This window comes from Pseudopipra pipra, chromosome 14, assembly GCF_036250125.1.
Source record: "Pseudopipra pipra isolate bDixPip1 chromosome 14, bDixPip1.hap1, whole genome shotgun sequence".
In the NCBI taxonomy this organism is placed as follows: domain Eukaryota; kingdom Metazoa; phylum Chordata; class Aves; order Passeriformes; family Pipridae; genus Pseudopipra; species Pseudopipra pipra.
This window is the reverse complement of record NC_087562.1, coordinates 19,648,020-19,668,018: the sequence shown is the minus strand read 5'-3', so window position 1 is coordinate 19,668,018 and position 19,999 is coordinate 19,648,020. Positions and strand designations below refer to the sequence as shown.

The following is a 19,999-nucleotide window of genomic DNA, read 5'->3' as shown; positions in this document are numbered from 1 at the left end:
GATGTTTAACCCCTGTGCTGGAGGTTTAACCCCTGTGCCACTCTCCTGGAAGGAAAGTGCATTCAGCAGCTGCCCGGAGTGCATTATCAGCCCATCAACCACAACACTGGCTGCACTGTGCTGCCTTTTGGGGTGGTTTAACCCCAGCAGCCCCCAAGCCCTCCCAGCCATTCTCTCACTCAGTGGGATCAGGAGAGAATTGCAAGGCTGAAAAGCCGGAAAACTTGTGGCTTGGGATAAAGACAATTTAATGTGGAGCAAAAGCTGTGTGCACAAGCAAAGTAAAACAAGGAATTCATTCCCTGCTTTCCATGGTTGGGCAGGTGTTCAGCACCTCCAGGAGAGCAGGGCCCCATCCCATGGAACAGTGACTTGGGAAGACAAACTCCATCACTCCAAACTTCCTCCCTTCCTCCTCCTTCCCCCACTTCACACACTGAGCACGATGTCCCATGGTCTGGAATATCCCTGTGGTCAGCTGGGGACACCTGTCCTGGCTGTGTCCCCTCCCAACCTCCCACACACCCCAGCCCCTCCCCAGCAGGGCCCTACATGGGGCAGGAAAGGCCTTGGCTCTGCTCAGGAATAACAAGAACACCTCTATATCATCAACACAAACCCAAACACAGCCCCACACCAGCCACTGGGAAGAAAAGAACCTCCAGCCCAGCCCAGCACACCTTTACAGACGCAGACAATGCTTTAGTACTTTAATATGTCCATTTATTAAACAGGAAGTCCTTCACAAATGATTCCATACTATATTGATTGGGCTAAGTGTTAGAAAACTACCATTTTCCCTACATACAAAAATACAGACTTTTACCACTATGAAGAATGATCAGAAGAGTACCGTGAAAACCCAAATCTTCCAAGATCAGAAAGAAAAGACAGAAAGACAACTAAAAAAAAAAATTTACAAAAAGTATTGTGCCCATATACAAAAGATTGGGAAACCAAAATGACATTTAAAACTGATAAATACACCATTTAAATTATGCTATAACAGAATGGATTTTAAAAACAGGACTGCTTTCTGTATTGCAAGACATTACAATTCTCCAGCTCGTGTTTTTCATTAGCAGACACCAACAGAAAGAAACACCAACAGACTGAAAAATTGTTACTGGCGTAGGAACAAGGTGGAGGTTCTGTTTTCCTGTATTGAGATTGGTCAAGCATCGAGAGAACAACTTTCACACACAGAGCTGGAAGATGCTGCACTTCCACTGGGCACAGAGGGCACAGCTGGAGGCACCACTGTGGCAAACAGCTGCTTCACCAGCTGGCCAAGTGGTCCTGGAGAACCTCCAGAACTCACCAAAGCAGTGGGAAATCCCCCAGGGCTGTAAATTGTCCCTGTGTGAACATGTGCTAACCTGTGATATCCTGAAGTCCTCGCTCAGGACTTGGTGAGAAAGGGACCCCTGAGCTGCAGCCCCCGAGGCCAAGGGGACCTGCCCAGGGCCAGACACCAGGCAGTGCTGCACGTGCAGCCAGAGTGTGCAGTGAGAGCTGCTGGGACTCCACAGGACAGGTTTTACTGCCACAGCAGAGCACCAAGGGTGTTACACAGCACATCGTGCTCACATGGGAACAGGAAAACTGCATCCCCTTTGCTCAGGCCAGAACGTGGAACCTGCTATCTCAGCTAATCCTTCCGAGCTGTTTGCAATTACAGATCTGTCAGGACAGGACCTACAGCCCCAGCATAACCTTTTGGTCAGGCCTGGATGCTCCTCAGGTGCCATAAACCATGACTTGTTAGCCAGAAGGAGAATGTTTAGGCTGGGCCTGCAGTGTTCCTGCAGAGGACCCAGAATCAGTCCCAGGGACGGAGACTTCCCACACTGAGCACCTCTCCCAAGTCTCAGGGACAGAATTTGGAGCACCTTCCACCTCCAGCAGCCACGTGCTTGATCTCCATCCCCAGTGCAGCTGAGGGCAGGGCAGGGCAAAGGGGCACCCTGGGATCAGACTCCCTGGCAGTGCCCATGGGGAAGGAAGGAGCAGCAGCCACGGACTGGGGGTGGTGGGAACAAAGCAAGGGAAGGCAGAGATGCATCAGGGACTCACGTTACAAAAATAGTGCTGACTGGTTTAATAAATTTACATCTCTATTTCTGTGAGTGACAAGTGTTTACACCAGACACGGAAGGCACCCCAGGTGAAGCAGTTTTTCGGTATTTGTTTACAATTTGTGAAAAGACGTACAAAGTGTCAACTTTCAAATCAAAATTGAGCATTATAATGAGAAATAAATACATACTTTACTATTTTATTGTGGGTTCCTGAACCCTTACAAACTTCAACATATACAAATAGTTTCAAAATGACACTAACACAGAAGAGAGTAAGTCTAGACAGATATAATGATCAGCTAAGTCATTCGTTATGTCATAAATGTTGTGCCTAAAGTACAGAAATCATTTTAAAATGCAATCGATTGGCCACAATATATAAATCAAAATATTTCCTTACTCCAGAACTGTGATGAATGAGTTAAAGCTGGATGATCTGTAGTGCTAAGATACACTCTCCCTCCACAATATCCAACAAGTAGAAACCAGTAAACATTCAAGATTAAAGTATAAACAGTAGAAAAATGAAGGTAGCAATTGTTGTAATAAAAGGGTGCCAGAACCACTTAAACCAGTAGACATCAGGACAGATGTAACATTGCTAAAAGTATTTAGACAGTACTACTTTTGGGATTAAAAGGTTACCAAAAGTGGTAAATCAGCCTAGTTCAAAGAGGGTGTTTTCTTTCAAACACATGAAGGTTTTAATTAAATATGTCTATTGAGACATTTGTCCAAAACAATACAATACCCTGACATTTCCTGTACTCCACACAATAGCCTGGGACAGTCAGAAGAGGCAGATGGTCATGTTCCATTCTGTTACTCACATCCAGATGTTATTAAAACAGCTGTAGGGACCAGCCCCAACCAAAAAATAAGAAACCCCCCACATACTCTGTTACTACAGTCTGGCCACTGCTTTTTGAAATGCTCCTATGTCCTCATCCTGAATCCACAAAATAGTTTCCATATCCTCCCATATATGCTAACTGGCTTTTTAAAGTTTTACCCATGAAGTCCATGGGTAAAAAAAAAAAAAAAAAACAAAAACCCAAAACCATAAAACCTTCATTGTAAACACAAAGCTCTACGTTATAAATATGTCAATCATGGTAACTATGTATATTGTATATAAAATTAAATATCTTCTGTTTGCCAAGTATAATTTAAAAAGGACTATCTGTGGCTAGTTATAAAAAAATATTTATTAACCCATAGAGATTAAAAGGCAATTTAACTAACTCGTCTATCCAGCACATATGAAAGAGTTGTACTGGGATTCTGGATTTACCTAATCACATTCCTATGATAAATAGACAACTTTCATTTCTGGGCATATATAAGAACACTTTTGAAACCTGCATATCCCAAAAGAAAATGAGATTGTGTTGATTAAAGGCTATCAGAAATCACAGTGTAAGCAGATTTTTTAAAGATTATTTTTACCATACAATGGTTAAATTATAGACGGATTTAAAAAAGACAACACAAAAAAAAAGAACCAAAACAAGGAAACCCTTTCAGGTTGGCAGCACCACTCTGACTTGGTCAAACAGATCTATCAAGGTGGCCAAGTTGCTAAGAGGGAAAATGATATACCAGGAGAAAACTCAGAGATTTCCTGAGTATTTGGTTAAAATGAATTTATACAAAAATACAGAGAGGAATATGGCATCATTTCTACAAAGTACTTTCAAACATCCCTCTGATTTTTGTACTGATTTCAGTACCATTTTTAAATTAAAATCCATGCCCAGGACACCTCTGTCTGCACAGACAGAGCCCTCCTGAGCAAACACCTCTGATCCAAGGTCTGCCTCTCCTTTAAGAATTGCAGAAGCATCTTTCCTTCTGCTGTTGGGATTTTTATTGTTCAAATATCACTTTGAAAGGACTGGATTGCTAAGAGTCAATCTCATATTCACAATCAGATTGTCCCTACCTTTTCATTTACCCTAAATACCTGCTGAGGATGTTTGGCTCCAGAGCTTCCAGCACAAGAACTGTTCTTTATACTCTTTCATGCACAAAGCTGTTCAGTGTCTCAGCTGAGCAGGACAGAGGATGCTATTTTCTACACTATCTGAATTGCTATTAAGTTTGGGTTTGGTTTTTAATTATGCCCTAAAAACTTCCTTATTTTAGATTTTTGGTGAGAGTTTTTCCTCACAAAAGAAAACAAGAAGAAATGTTTACAAAGTTCTCATGAGACAAGAAAACAACAGACATAGAACAAGACTAAGGAAGAGGGGGAAAAGGTTGCATCAATAAAACCACATATTAGGTAAGCATTTGCTGTGCCTGCACATGCCCTAAATAGCACAGAGGTGACAAATACCAAATTCATGTAGGGACATTAAAGTTCATGAAAAACTAGTGGTTCATTCCCTCCTAACAGTCCCAATGCAGCCTGGAGCTCATCAGTTCTGCTGCTGGGATCCACAGCAGGGCAAGAACCCCCGAGTGTTAGGAAGGGACAACAGTCATGAGAGAAAGAAAACCAAACGATTATCTTAGGGAAGAGTGGAAACTTTCCCTTCCTCTTTGTGGAATCAACAACGAAACACAGACAAATGGAACAACTCTGAGATGCACAGGGCAACCCATGGGACAGAGCCTGGGAAGCAGCACCACACACTGACCCTTTCACTGAAATGCTTTGGAAGAGGCATCTCACAGGTGAAGGATGAGGAGCTGCTTCCAAGGCACAGAGCACTGCTGCTGTTGTGCTTCCCAACAGAGCCCAGGATGAAATACAGACATGGGAGCTATGGAGCTGGGACCTTGTCTCCCAAAAAAGGCAGGGAGAGAGAGAATCTCTAATTCTCTCAACCTCTAAGCGTGTGGCTTCTACCAGAAATCCTAAACACATGGAGAACACCAGCTCCCTTCCACAATCCCACGGGAATGGAGAACACCTCCCCAGCACAGCCAGCCTCACAAACCAGCAGGAAAGGAAAGAGCACCAGTTACAGGGATGGGGACACTGAGTGCTGCCCCTCCTGACACAGACCCTGCCCAGAGCAACAAGGCTGAACAGGAATTGTTATGAAAGCACTGGATCCATGAGGCACCAATGTACAAATCCAGGGAACACGGGGGCAGGAGGAAGGAATCAGCTTTACTGAGACCCTTCCCTCAGCTCCTGCCTGTGGTTCAGGAATTCCTGGTGCAGCCTTTGCACAGCACAAGGACGTGTGACACACGAGCTGAGCCCGACAGAGCTGAGCTGAACACAGAGCAGGAAAATACAGATTCCTACAATGCTGCACAACCATTCCTATGCCCTTGCTCCAGTCAGATCCTATTGTTTAATATTCTCATATCTGTGCATAGGTGGCAAAATTCCCAGTCAGTTCCACACCCAGAAATACAGAGATTCCCTGTCTGAGGGCTGGGTTGGACCAAAGAGGACTGATCTGAACCGTTACATTCTCGAGCATCCCGTTCCTACAAGGTTCAACTGTTTAGCTCTGACTTAGTTCTATTTACAGTGGGTTTTGAGTCCCTTTATGGAGATAAACAGCACTTTTAAGGATTAAAAAAATCTATCCCTCTGTGCTAGCAATTATAAGCAAGACTAACTGGCTGAGAGAAGCAATTTAATGTCACTTTTCTAAACAAGTTTAAAAAAAAAATTAAAACTTTCTATCCTGTTTTCTTCTTATAAGATTTTTTGTGATGACTGCAGTTTGGACAACAGTCTTAAAATAGTACCTCTGTGTAAAATTAAGTCAGGGAGGAATGAACCATGTATACATCAAATGATCCTAATATTTCAAATTTAGTTGTCTCTCACAGCTATTTTATTTCCCTTCTATATAATCCAAATGGGGCCTCTGGTGGTCTAGTGGTTAGAGTGCAGGACTCGCACCGCTGCGACCCGGGTTCAATTCCCGGCCCCCTGGGCAGCTGGAGCTCGTCAGCCTTGTATGGCAATCCAGCTACGTCCTGGGGACCTCACTGCCACTGTCCAAGCTTTGCTCGGCCCCGGCAGATGAACCTCAGGATTAAAGGGTGGACTCAGTTCAGCGCACGCTGTGTCTCACCTAAAAAATCCACTGCGCAGGCTCGAAGGGTTTATGACCTTTCCCAAATCTTCGCTTGCGAAGACTGGCCATTATTATATAATCCAAATAGTAAATAATGTCTCTGCAGAGTAATAAGTGCTTAAGATCTTTTAGAAAGTATATTCTGTACAATACTAAAATCATCTTTGGTCCCAAATATAAGGAAATTACAGATTTACAGTTGCTTTTGTTTTACAAAGTGAATCAGTAATTTTAAAATTAATGCTCTGCTAAGCTCAAGTCATGATGGAAATAATGGCATTTTCAGCTGAAGAAAACATGTAAAAGCCCTCAAAGCCATTCCAGTATATTATAATAGGTGCCCAAGGATTACACTTTATTGGAAGTGTAACTGTACCACTCCTGCACTTGTCACTGCAGCTAAAAGGTAACTGTGACCTCACTCCAAGGAAAACTCAGTGAAGTCATCCCTTTTCTAGGCAAGGAAAGGTGCAGGGATTTGAAAGACACCAAAATCCTAAATTTAGAGAGGGACAAGGCCTCCCACAGCTCTGCCACAACCAGGATGAGCCCAGGGAGCACAGGGGAGGACCCAGGAATCCTCCATCCCATCACTGCCATCAGCCAGCAAAGGGACAAAAAGCCTTTGCCACACATCCCCCAACTTGTGTTCCTTGATTTCAGGTGGGAGTTCCACTACAAACACGTGGATTTTCTGGAGAACGATATTTTGTATTTAGCAGGTGGTTTTGGTTCACTTTTGGTTTTGGTGGGGGATGTTTTGGGTTGGTTTTTTTTTGGTTTTGTTTGGGGTTTTTTACAGTCCTTATACAAACTGCTTTAATGCCAGTTTACAATTCCAGTCCAAGTATGCTTGTGCTACTTTTAAAAAGGTTCTTCTGGGGTTTTTACTGCCAGTTATTAAAAATTGACCAAATCTCTACACACATAAACTCTCTACAAAAGTATCTCCAAACTCTCCTTGCAAACTGTGCCAGGCAGTGCTGACAAACACAGGGCTGGAACAACTCCACTGGCAATAACAAACTCTTACCACTGAACATGGAACTGTCACTTCCTGCTCAAGGAATGCACAGCAACCCTGGTGAGACACCCCCACAATAAAATGCCTCTGTTCTAAACCCAGCACCAGGCTTAGAGGATTCAATCTTCTTTTAAACTGACCCCTTTGGCATTAACTTCCAACAAAGCACAATAAAATGTTACTACAGAACTGGTAAACCACTGCTCACTAAGAAAATGCAAATTTTCTTTAAAACCATCAGTAACTCTGAATTTTAATCTCCATCTTAGCCACCCAAGTGAAATGTATTGCAGATGTCAGTGCACTGAAAATTCAAAGACATCACCTCTGTCACCTTTTTTCCCCACACATCAAGATAAATCTCTGCTCTCAATTTGAACACTGCAGAATTAGGGTCACACCTGCCCCTACCCCAGTTCCCTCCAGCATTAAAAATCCCAGGCACTTCTACTGATCTCCTGGTTGGTGTAACCTGGTTTTCATGGTTAAAACACAACCTATTTCTTAAGGCTCCAGGTACCTGCAGTCACCCCCTGCAGAGTACAGCTACATCAGAACACAGATTCAGGCATACATGGCAGACAGTCACTCAGTCCCACTAATCCCATGGATTTTCATATTCCTCACACCAGAAAGGAATTCAGCTCCAGACATCTCCTCCCCCACAATGTCTTCATGTGACATGCAGGCAGGCAAATGCCAAATAATGAATTACACAGACAAAAACACCAAGCAAAGAAACAGAAAAATATCAAGAGACATCTTCCTAATAATATTACGGTATTATTAGGAACAGAATTTGAGGTTTAGTAAAGAAAAATGTAATTCATTCACTGGAAGTACAATCAAAATAAGAAAATTTCAGTTAGGTAAAACTATTTCTAAACAAATCAATACAACCATATTATCTTCCAATTAGCTAAATTCATTTTCCAAAGAAATATTTGGGGGAAAAATCTGCAGAAACATCTACTTCAAAAAAAATTAAATCAGGTTTACCTACTACCAATGGTTTTAATTTTAGAACCACCATCCTTCCAAAAAGAAATATTTCTCTTACATGAATCACAACTTTGCAACCTTAGAAACACTTTATAAGCACATAATTTTTTGCTAGTTCTTGCTTACCCTGGGCTTGGAGAGAAAGCAAGTTCTAGCAAAAACTTCTAGAAATGTTGAACCTTAAAATAAAAAAAAAAAAAGGGGGCCAAAAAAAAAAAAAAGCCATAGCTGGAATTAAGTCTATTGGATGACAACCCTTTCTTTCTCTACTGTGTCCTTCAAACCCCTTTTCTCCACCTGTCTCCCATTTTGGAATGAAAAAGAGAACATATCCCACCATTAGCACAGAACCACCTCCTTGCACTGGTGCATCCCAAGGACCCCCAGCAACTGCACACGAGTTCAGAGCTGGCCAGGGGCACACAGGAACTGCAGTGGGCACAGGACCCACCCCAAGCACACAGGAACTGCAGTGGGCACAGGACCCACCCCAAGCACACAGGAACTGCAGTGGGCACAGGACCCACCCCAAGCACACAGGAACTGCAGTGGGCACAGGACCCACCCCGAACACCGGGAATGCTTTCCAGCTCCTCCAGCCGAGTGTGCCACGGGAGCTCCTGCGGATGGGGCTCTGTGGGGATGGGCAGACACAGTTTGCTGGACAGGGGACGTGGCTGAAGTTATTGCTGTTTGCCCCTCACCTCCCTCCTGGGGGTATGAAATCACTTCTGGTGGGTTCCTCTCCCGTGAGAGCCAAGCCAGGCGTGCTGGGGGGGCTGGTCCCAAGTGTTCGCGGCAGACGAAGAACACGGATCTCCAGAGGGGGAAGGAAACCACTGTGCAGTCAATCCAGAACAGTAACATACTTCAAAACATATATATAAAATATATTATATAAGCTATATAATATATGCATATACATATGCAGAGATCTTGAATGGATCTTCCTTTTGAATGACCATTTCCTGCCTCCAGCCAACAGCTCCTGACTCGGCACACACACAGGGCTGGGCATCCTCTGCCACCCTCTGATCTTCCTTTTCCTCCGTAAATAAAGAAAAAACCCTTATTCCATGAGGGAGTCAAGCACTTGTTTCCCTTTGCAGTCCCCCTGGAAGGTCTGTCACGCGTCCAGGCGCTGGATCTCCGGGCGATGAACGACCTCCCTGGACTCTGTCCGAGCACGGATGTAGTCGCTGGTCTGTCGGCTGCTCTGCTGCCTGTTCACTCGCCACTTCCTAACAGCCAGGAATGTGTTCACAGCATACACTGCCATTGCCAGGAAACCAAACACCTACAGCAAGGACAAAGAGTTGTCAAAGACGGTTTTTGAGAACAAGAAGAAAAGCAGTTTCCCAACAAAGTCCTCGGAAGTTTAGTTTTCTGCATTATTTGCACTGACAAATCACCACGGCCTGCAAAATTGATGCTTTTCTTCTTCAGTGAACTAGAGAATCTGCCAAAGTGACTAAGATCAAGGATCCCAGGAAACAAAGTTCCCTGACTACCAACATGACAATTAAATCCTGGAGGAAGACCCTCTTGTAAAGGAAGCAGCTCTTCATCCAACAGCTCATTCCTGAGGGCGCACAACAGTGAGGGAATGACAGGAGGTGACCAGTCCAGGCCACTGGCCTGGAGAAAGAGCTACTCTGCAGTTCTTCCTTTATGTTTCTGCAGAACTGATGTATGATTTTCAAAGCCAGGTTTGAAAAGAAAATTAAAAAGCTTGCCATCTCAAGCACAAAATTAACTTGCTTGAACTGACTGCTGTAGATTTAAAACCTTGAAGGGCTTCTATACTCACTCCACAAAACAAAAAATCATCTGTAGTGAGCAAATACTCAGCAAATTATGTGTAAACAACTGCAACTTCTTCTGAATTTTTGGGTCTATCTTTTCCATAGGCTTAAAAAACAGAGCAGGATCATCTAAGCTGGCTACAGAGAAAGAAGCAAGGCCAGTTCAACTGTAAAGTGTTCTCTGCAAGCCATTGTTCTGTTTGTTCTTGCCTCAACCTTAAGATAAACAGCTCAAAGGACATTAATTAATAAAATAAGAATTATAGCAAACTGTAAAATTAGAAGTAAATTGTGATGGCAAAGGCAACAGGTGTATTCAACTAATGAGTAAAAGTTAATCTTTAGTTTTGATACGAGTTAGATATAAAGAAGTTCAAATTCTTACCACAGCAGCAATTTCTGCTCCAGTTTTATGGTTTAAAGCAGCAAGTACTACAGAGGCAATGAAAAAGAAGAAAGTGCTGAGTCCAGTGTTGACCAGATCCTAAAAAAATAAATTCATTAGCATTACTAAATGATGATTCTTGGCTTCCTTTTATTAGAAGTGACAACACAGAAGGGTAGAACAAGAACCAGAGCAATGCCTCCCCACTTTCTATGGAGTTGATCACTTGTACAAAAGAAGGCCAAAATTACTGCCCAGGATCAGTGTGCACTGGGCTGTGACCTGAGACACAAAGCAGCAGGGCAGCCTCTGCACACATCATTCCATCTCTGCTGGGTTCTTACTAAAGGACTGGCAGCATAAAGAATGACTGAAGCTGTTCTACCTCAGCTGGCACTGAAGGAACCTGAATGTCAAACTTGAGCACTCCAGGAACTCCTTGTTCTCTCTCACATCAGCACTCAGGGGCTTTTCTACAAATTTTTGAGCCCTTCACTGTACAAACCTGCACACCTTGTGCCATTTCTATGAGTAACAGCTGCCTATATTGTAAGAATACACAGATCTTTACTATTCACTGCCCAAAACTGATGTTTCAAGCAGACACTTTAGAACATATGCACAGCAACACATTCAGAAAACTCTTGTTTTGCTCCAAGCAGAGAAGAACAACTTGCTACACACAATTCAGTGATCCATGTGCTGCACATGTCACTGGTGCTCAGGTGATTATGCCACCATGCCTTACATAAAACAGGCTCATTAACAGAAGGAAGAATTCTGAATGGCAGCTCTTAGCACAATAATAATTATACCATACAAGACTTACCTGATCAGATTTGAGAAAAAAAAATTCAAGGGTTTAAGATAATAGCAGAAACACAGTGGAGATCTATTAGGGAATGTTCAGTGTGTTACTCAGGGCATCCTTCACAAGTTTAAAACATTTGGTCTGGATGGACACTGCACTATCTGCACACTGCCATTAAACTGGGAATACCACTCCCAAACCACAACACAAGACTACCATGGGAATGGAATAACAGGTGAGGTTGGGGTGGAGGAACCAAGAAATGGCAGTTCAGCACAAACATCCTGGAGGAACATGAAATTAGGGAGAAGTGAATATTATCAGAGCCAAAAGGGAAGGAAAGAGAACCTGTACACAAGATTGCTGGGCAACTTACAGGCCTGAGTTAAAGAAAAAACCCAAACACACAACAAAACCACACTGAACATGCCAACTCCCACCATAAAATGAAAAAAATCACATTGATTACAATCCAAGGACAAATTGTTCTACTTGACTCCCTTCTCACACATGCAAGGTAGGCTCACTTCCTGATCCTGCTCCTTCACTTACTCATGGTTTTTTATCATTTTAGAAGTCAGGCTAGAAGACTGAAGACATAAATCTAAACTTACTCCCTGGGTATGAGTCCCATGGCTGTGTTCCAGTTACACGGCACAAAGCCTTGGAAAAGCCCAGTGTCAACCAGCCACTCCCAAAACACCTGTTTTTCCAGCCATGATCAGACAATGCTTTAGAAAGTAAGTGCAAAACCTGCAAGTTCCTGGTGCTGTGTTATTCACAGAGAAAACCATCTATTTGAGGGTACTGGCTCAGCAACAGCTGGTTATCAAAATTCAGTGTACCTGGGGACTGTGTGAGGCATCACTGGGGCCTGATCCTCACTAAAAGGGGGACTTTCCCAAGGAATCAGAGAGAAATCCCTGCTCATTGCTATTCCAACTCACATGTCCAGATGTCATGAGCCCAGCAAGACCCAACCTGTCTTATCAAACAGTAAAGAAACAAAAGCAAACTGAGGGTCTCAGAAACTCCAACCCACCTTTTATCCCTGCTCAAGCTTACTGAGACAGATGTTATCTAGCACTGAAGACACCAAACCAAATCAGAATCCTATCAACTGGTTATGGTACTTTTAATTATATAACTTCTTGTTTGCAGAGATAAAACCTTTACATAAACAGAGGCATTAGAAAACAAATGTCATTTCACAGTTTCTCCAAGTATCCCCTCTCCAGCTCTGAGCTGATGGCTCTAACTGTGCTCCTGCAGCTGCCAACAAGAGCTGTGGTTCTCATCTCACAAACCTTTTTTCCACTAGAGGGAAAGTCTCACTATACACAACAGATTCAGACTCAACAGTATTCAACGTTTCCATCAAGTCTCTGTGTATGTCACCAAGAATTCTGAAACTAAATACTGAGGAGAGGGCAGCTATGCTCTTCGATAATTAAAAATAATTAATTAGTTCAATTCAGTCAAGCTGCGTATTTTACAACCAAAGTACATTTGGCATCTGCAGAAAGGACCTACAGAATAAAATCCTAGGAAAAAATACCTCAGAACTTAGTAATTACAGTAGGCAAGCATCTTGAGATGTGTTGCCATGACCAAAAAAGGGGGAAAAAAGCACTTTGTCCACTCCTTTGGACAGATGGACACGAGGAGTGTACAGTGGTAATCTCCATTTGCAAGGGACACTGGAATGCTGAGTCCTGCTCCAGTATCCATAGTTATAAAAGAATGTTGAAAAATTGGACAGAGTGCAGAGAAAAGCCACAGAAGTTATTCGAAAGGAGGAGAAAATCTCTCACAATTTCAAAAGAAAATATGTGAATGTTGAGTATTTGAATGTTAAAGGAAGAATCCAGTGTTCAAATAATCAAAAAATACGAGCTGTTTTCAAAGCTTAACATCAAACAGCACAACAAAATTAACAGCATAACAAAATTAAGAGCTGCAAAGTTAAGGCACAAGTCATGTTCACAATGAAGTGAGTTTTAATTTAAGGGAGCAAACCAACAGAACAAGCAGTCAAAGACGTGCTTAATATTCTACCTTTTCACTTCTAATCCAGATTGTGTTTTTTCAGAGCCACATTTTGGACTTCCTTAGTATCATATTTAAAGGCCAAGTGGATAACACATCATGCTGCATGATTTATGAGCTCAGATATGTTTATTAATTAACCTTGATGACCTCTAACTTTTTGAGTCTGTCGGCCTGATCACCTTTCCAAAGCATGAGCAGGATGACCAGGCCTCCCCACAACACAACACAACACACATTGTGACCCATCTACAAACTGACCTGAAGGCTTCTTTGAGAAGTCTGAGATACTGCAGAATATAAAATATATAAAATACTGAATATAAAATGCTTTTTCTAATGTACTTTGATATAAGTACATTAGAAACTTGTCATCATCACTGGCATTGTGTTTGATGGTACTTTTTACATAAGAATAAAGTTTGTCCTTGCAAAGAATTCAACAATGCAAATCTAAAGAACTGATCTTGAGGCTCCAATTTATTCATATCTGCAACTCCATTTTTCCTATTAAGGTCAAACCTTTTTAATGCAATTAACAACTGATTCACATTTGCACAATAAGGCTGGTTTCTTAAAAAGCTCAAACCACTATGATCTTTTATATCCACAGATCAGATTGTTTAGAGCTTGAGGAGCAATGACACTTACCAGCAACACTGTCCTACAGATATATAATGGGAACATCACAGATGCAAATTTCAGGGGAGGTTTTTAATCCAAAATTTGAGCAGAAAGATAAGAAAAGGAAAAAAAAAAAACCCACAATGGTTTTGGACAAAGTCAGAGCAGAAACAAAAGAAAACAAACTACAGCAAGAATTCAAGAAGTAAAGGACACTCCTTTTTTCCACGTAAGAGAAAATGAACAATCGTGACAATAAGAAGAATAAACTAATTGAAAAAAGATGAGCTGTTTCAAATCTGGCCACGATGTAGCTGAAGTTCTTGCTATTATATTTATAGACAAAGTAAAACCACATCACAGAGGTAGAAGAATTTCTGCTGAAATTGCAGCAACCTCATGAGACAGTGTGCTGTGCCATGGAACACTGTGCAGAGCTGCCAGCCACAACACAATCAGACCCAGGAGCTGAATCAAAGCCACTCCAGGCTGCTCCTGCTCCCTTCTCCTGTCCCAAATGATCTCAAAGGAACAACTCACTTGCAAGTCCCAGAATCACAGAATCACCGAGGCTGGAAAAGAGCTCGAGATCATCGAGTCCCATCTGAGTCATTCTGTCCACTCACCAAGGTCCTGTCAGGCCAAAGGAGGGATCCACGGCCCTAAACTGGTGGCTGCTTTTGTCATTTGCCTTCTGAAATCCAAAAGTGTACATTTAGATGGAGTTTAAAGCAGCTAAATCAATGTGATCTGGAAAAGAAGCCTGCACATTTCAGCAGTCTGATTGTGCCACAAAAGGTGTCCAGGTTATCTTCCACAGGAGAGCCCAAAGTAACATTTCCTTTTAGTTCTGTTTGGGTTTGGTGGTTTGTTTTTCAGTTGGCAGGGGAAGGAAGGGGGAGTGTGGTTATGAATTTTTAATATTTTTTTTTTGTACAATGCCCCTCATTTTTCCTCCAACCACTGCTTTACTTGCAAGGTTTGGGAACTTCCCCCTTGCTTCTATATGAAGTTATCAGGTTGAAGGTCACAAACACACCAGTCAGTCCTCTAAACCAATCACTTCTGGTCAAACTCTCACAATTTTGCTCTGAAATCATATTATTAACCACTTTTTGAGTATTTTGCACTTCAATTAAAAATTAAAACATGGTTCCTCGAACAAAAATAAGTCCTAGGTAGAAAGAACCAAATTAACAGTATGAGCATGAATTCCCATCTCCTTTTTTCCTTATTTATTTAGGCTTACCCAGCTGTGGGAGCCTGTGCTGAAGCACAGTAATCCCGAGCAATAATCCAGAGGGAATTAATTTTGGCAATTTTTTAAAATTTATAAAATATACATTTTTGTCCTCAATAGGTATTGCTATTTTGACAGCAGTAAACAGAGAGGTCAAGGGTGACTTACTTAATTTTTCATTCAACAGCTAAGCAAGCCAAAGTAAGTTGTTTTTTTCAAAACAGAAGGGGAAAAAAATAAATTAAAAATGAAAATCTAAATCAAGATTGTCCTGTGAAGGCCCATGAACTACAGCTTTGTGATTCCACCTTCCAGAGTCAAGGCTGGCAGGAGACACTTTGTCATTCTGGCACCACGGGGAATTCTCTGCCAACTCCTTCAAGTGTCAGTGCTTGCACACAAGGTTTCACTGCCACAACAACAGCAAAAAACAACCCTGCAGAGATGATGAAATGGGTTCTGAGGCAGCACAAAACACCAGGACTGATCTGTGTGTCCCCACACACACACCTGGGTCCCCGTGCGTCCTCCCTGGCACTGAGTCCAGCCCAGCGAGCCCAGTGGAACTCCGATTTTGGGCTGTGCCCAGTTTAGGCCTCACTTCTGAGGCTGCTCTAGGCTGAAATGCTCTCTACATTCACACCAAATACACCACCAGAGTTCCAGTGAGTGCTTCAGAAAAAAAGAAAAATGAAAAAACAAAATTAAAAAATCAATGGTAAGAAATCTCTGGGAAGATGTTTTTTTTCCCCTTACACACAAATAGTTCATTGCACTGGCTGATCCTGCAGGGCCAGCTCGTGCACACAGCTTGGCTGCCACTTCTTAAGCTCTCCCTGCAGATCAGATGAGATTCAAAGAGTGAATTTTAGAGAGAACAGATCATTTAGCCAAAGCCAAAATTACATCAAACGTTCAGTTTTTAGTTCCTAGCTGAGTAACTGGTTAAGCAGGAGCCTCTGCTGTGCTGTGCTCTCCATTCCCCTGCCCCCTGTCTCCCTGCAGAATAGGCTCCCTTTGAGCATCAAGGAAATGGAAATTTCCACTGACAGGTTCCCCAGCTTTTGCATTTTTGCATAACATTGACAGTGCTGCACAACACAGACAAGTGACTGTTCTTTCATCTTCCTGAACAAACCAGCCTCTTTCCAACATACCCAAGCAAGGCTCTTTTCTGGCCTCAGCATCTCCAGGTTTCTTGCATGTTTGCCTCAGGAAAATAGGAAAATCACTGGCAAGTCTCTAATTAGGACCAAAACAATCTCTCTTCCCCAAATGGCTAAAAATATGTGTTTAAAAAAAATTAGCAAATTTGCCTGTCTGTTAGAGGATCATATACAGATCCATGTTTTCATTCCAACAGTGGGCATCAGGCAATATCCACAAGGCATCAGAAAGAACTCTAATTTTACTCAACTTTTAAAGGAAACAATCCTGTGTTGGACAATGGCAGTTGATGGCCACATACTTTCTAATATGTAGGACCATTTGAAAGCAAATAGTTTCCAATGGTTCCTAGGAATACGTGCTGTTTCAAAAGAAATAAGTGTTCCTAAATTCAAGACTATTAAATTCCTTCAGGCACTGTAACAGCCTCTTCTCACACAGCTTCTAAAAGCAACCTTTGAGACTTTCCATTACAAAGTCAAATACATTTTTAAAAGCATGTATGTTGATGAATTTATACACAAGCAGGAGTGACGTCCTCCTAAAGCATTCAAAGTCTTGTTCAGAAAGCAACTCCTGCAGTAACTGTGCCACAGACAGAGGCTGCAAATTTATAAAAGTAACCATCAAACACAGGAAAGGAATAAATATTGCCAGAAGCAAATGTATGAATATACATCTAAATTGTAAAGAATAAAATGCCAAAATAAGTAAAAACAAACAAACAAAAAATCAGTCACAACCCTACATTCTTAAATTTCCTACTAACTTGGCCAAAGTGATCTCCCACAGCAGCCTTTGAGCTCACATTCCGTGTGTTCAACAGCAGAGCTGCTGCAGAATCACAGAATGGTCCTTAATCCTTCTGATTAATGAAGATATTCCTTCACTCCTGGCAGAGTAACAGTCCTGTCGCACAAGTGATTGTTAAATCAGTAAGAAATACAGGAAGAAGGATGCTCTCATCAGTTACTGGAAGACACAAGCTTCCAGCTCCCTTCTCACTGCTGGTGGACAGCTTTGGTATCATGATGAAAGAAGCATTTCACCTTCACTAGTTCATAAAAGATTGAGACCTGCAAGACTGTGACAATTCCCTTCCACATCCGTGGATCTGGGAGTATGAACTAAAGCAAAGGCCTTTGCAGTGTGTTCCATGTGCTCTTTGGGTTGAACTCTGTGCTGCTTAGGCAGAGCATGACCACTGCCCAAAAACCAAAATACTCTTTTAAAACAAAGGGAAAAAAAAGAAAAAGAAAAACTCCAACTGGTTGGATTTTTAAGCCCTCCTTTCCCTAAAAATCTCCTAACAGAGTGCAGAAACAGGTAACACTACCTCAAAGTGACAATTCTTGCCTCTCAAGTACCATCAGAAGTCAGAGAGGCTGGAAGGACCTACCAGTGACACACAGGGATCTGCTGCATCCTCTGAGGAGAGAGGCCCAGAGCTGCATTTAGGCTGCTGCACTCAAGGATGTCCCACACATTGCCAGATGTGGTGGGCAGTAACTGTGCCACAGGGATCCACAACAGAGCCACAGGTACAGCTACAGAACCAAGGGTGGGAGAAGTCACTGAACATCCAGAGACACAGCTCCAGCTCCTGCATGGACACCACACCCCACCCCTGGGGGCACATCCAGAGACACAGCTCCAGCTCCTGCATGGACACCACACACAACACCCCTGGGGGCACATCCAGAGACACAGCTCCAGCTCCTGCATGGACACCACACCCCACTCCTGGGGGCACATCCAGAGACACAGCTCCAGCTCCTGCATGGACACCACACACAACACCCCTGGGGGCACATCCAGAGACACAGCTCCAGCTCCTGCATGGACACCACACCCCACTCCTGGGGGCACTGAAAAGGTCTTGGTCAAACTCACTTTGCACATAAGCCAGGTATGTATTCCCTGTGGATCCACTCCCATCACACCAGCAAGAACAATATGGGTTTATGGACACTGCTGCACTTACACACACTTGTTCTGCTCCTGAAAATCCTATCAGCATGTCCAGAACTTTTGCCATAAAAGATGGTCTGCAGTAGCTGCTGTGATGCTCATGGCACACCCAGTCTGGCACCAGAAACACAGAGCACCTCCTCCCTGCTGCTCTTCAGCTTGGCTGCAAAGGTCTGTGGTGCCAACAGAGGCAGAATGAAAACCAAAGGAACAAGGGCAAGACAACCCAGGAACATTCCAGGGGTTCCACTGGTTTTGCTTTGCAAGCCACCTGGATCTGCCCCACCTACAGCCCCCAGTTACAGCTCTCAGTCCATCTGATCTATACACCAAGACTCTTAGGAGTTCATCAATAGATTATGCAGCCCTAGAGCACAAAGGATCATTTAATTTCACATTCCACTCTCATTTTAGACAAGTCATTCAGGCTTAGAAATGAAGCAAACTGCAACATTAATAAATTACATTAAAAAAATTAACAAAAAAAATCACACAGAAGCCTAAAAACGTCTGAGATGCTAACAGTATTTATATAATTACTGTTATAAAATAAAACATTGGCACAACTGTATCTATACTGTCCAGAGAAGTTGATATATTGTCCTTGAAGCTGACAGATCTTTTGCTAGAGTGACTTAACATGTTGATTTTGTGACCTGTGTTTACGCAACCCAATCTGAAAGTTTAACTCCTAATACAGCATGAAAATAGAGACTTGTACAACAGGAATGTGCACTGCCAGCAGTTCTCCTCCTCAGCCTCCTCAGATCTGAGAACACATTAAGCATTGGCAGTCAGTGTTTAATAGTCATGTGTGTAAGCAATTCAAAACACCTGATTTTCACAGAAAGCACATCATTTTCTACACTCCTGCCCGATTGTATTAATTGTATTGATTGTATTAATCTGTGTAAGAAAATATATATAGCACATTTGTCCTAAAATAAAAAAACCCTAGGTTAAGAGAACAACAGGCTACTGTAAATACAGCATCTGTCAAAGTTAATAACCACAGGCTGCATTTTTATCCACTTCATCCACAAAGGGTAATTGCTGGCAGTTGCAGGAAGTTTTTCCTTCCAAAGAGAATCTACCAGAAGTCAATTTTAGTTCTATTTAGTGTAGTTTAATCTTGCTACATTTCAAAGCTCATGCTGCTGTTGGATTCAAAATAAATCTAAGTACAATGCATACTTTACTCAGCACAAAGGACACTCACACACAACCTTAAGCAACGGCAAAAAGTAAAGTTCAAAGACCAAACTTAAGCCAGACTTGCAGCTATTTTTAACAGAGTGAAGTGGAGGAACTTACAGTGAGATTCCAGTTGATCTGTGGTATCCTCGTGTGAAGGTTTAGGCTGAACAAAAGCAGGAGAGCCCCGGTGACCACGAGGGCACTGCAGCTGACAAACTCAAAGAAGTACAGGCCCTCGCAGGGGGAGCATTCCATGATGGTCTCGATGCAGATGAATGCCGTCAGCGCCAAGACCTGGGAAGAAAAACAAGGGGAAAAAAAAAATAAATAGATTTCCGCATTTTGAAAGTAGCCACAAGTATTCCTGAAATTTCCATTGGGAACACGATCAGTTTGCACTCAGGAATGTGTGATTTTAGTTTACAACAGGGCACTGTCTAAGGAGCAGAAACAAAAGCAAATCAGTGCACGACTCTGTGGGTTTGTCCCGTTCAACAAAGGGCATTTTAGCAAAATTAACAAGGAGTCAAAACATCAAAATGGCCAAGACACCCCAAAAAGCAGGAAACCCCTTCAGGCCACTAGCTC

General features: G+C 42.5%; 1 protein-coding gene across 1 annotated transcript in view; it reads right to left on the bottom strand.

Annotated features, from left to right (window-relative positions):
- Positions 1-6,856: 6,856 nt before the first annotated feature.
- The window catches only part of CMTM4 (CKLF like MARVEL transmembrane domain containing 4), a 31,030-nt gene continuing 17,887 nt past the window's right edge, over positions 6,857-19,999 (bottom strand). The window contains exons 2-4 of the mRNA XM_064671353.1: positions 19,529-19,705; positions 10,353-10,451; positions 6,857-9,459 (exon numbers count right to left, since the gene is read on the bottom strand). Of these exons, the coding sequence (XP_064527423.1) occupies positions 9,289-9,459; positions 10,353-10,451; positions 19,529-19,705 (447 nt within the window). The 3' untranslated portion in view covers positions 6,857-9,288. The remainder of the gene's footprint in view (positions 9,460-10,352; positions 10,452-19,528; positions 19,706-19,999) is intronic.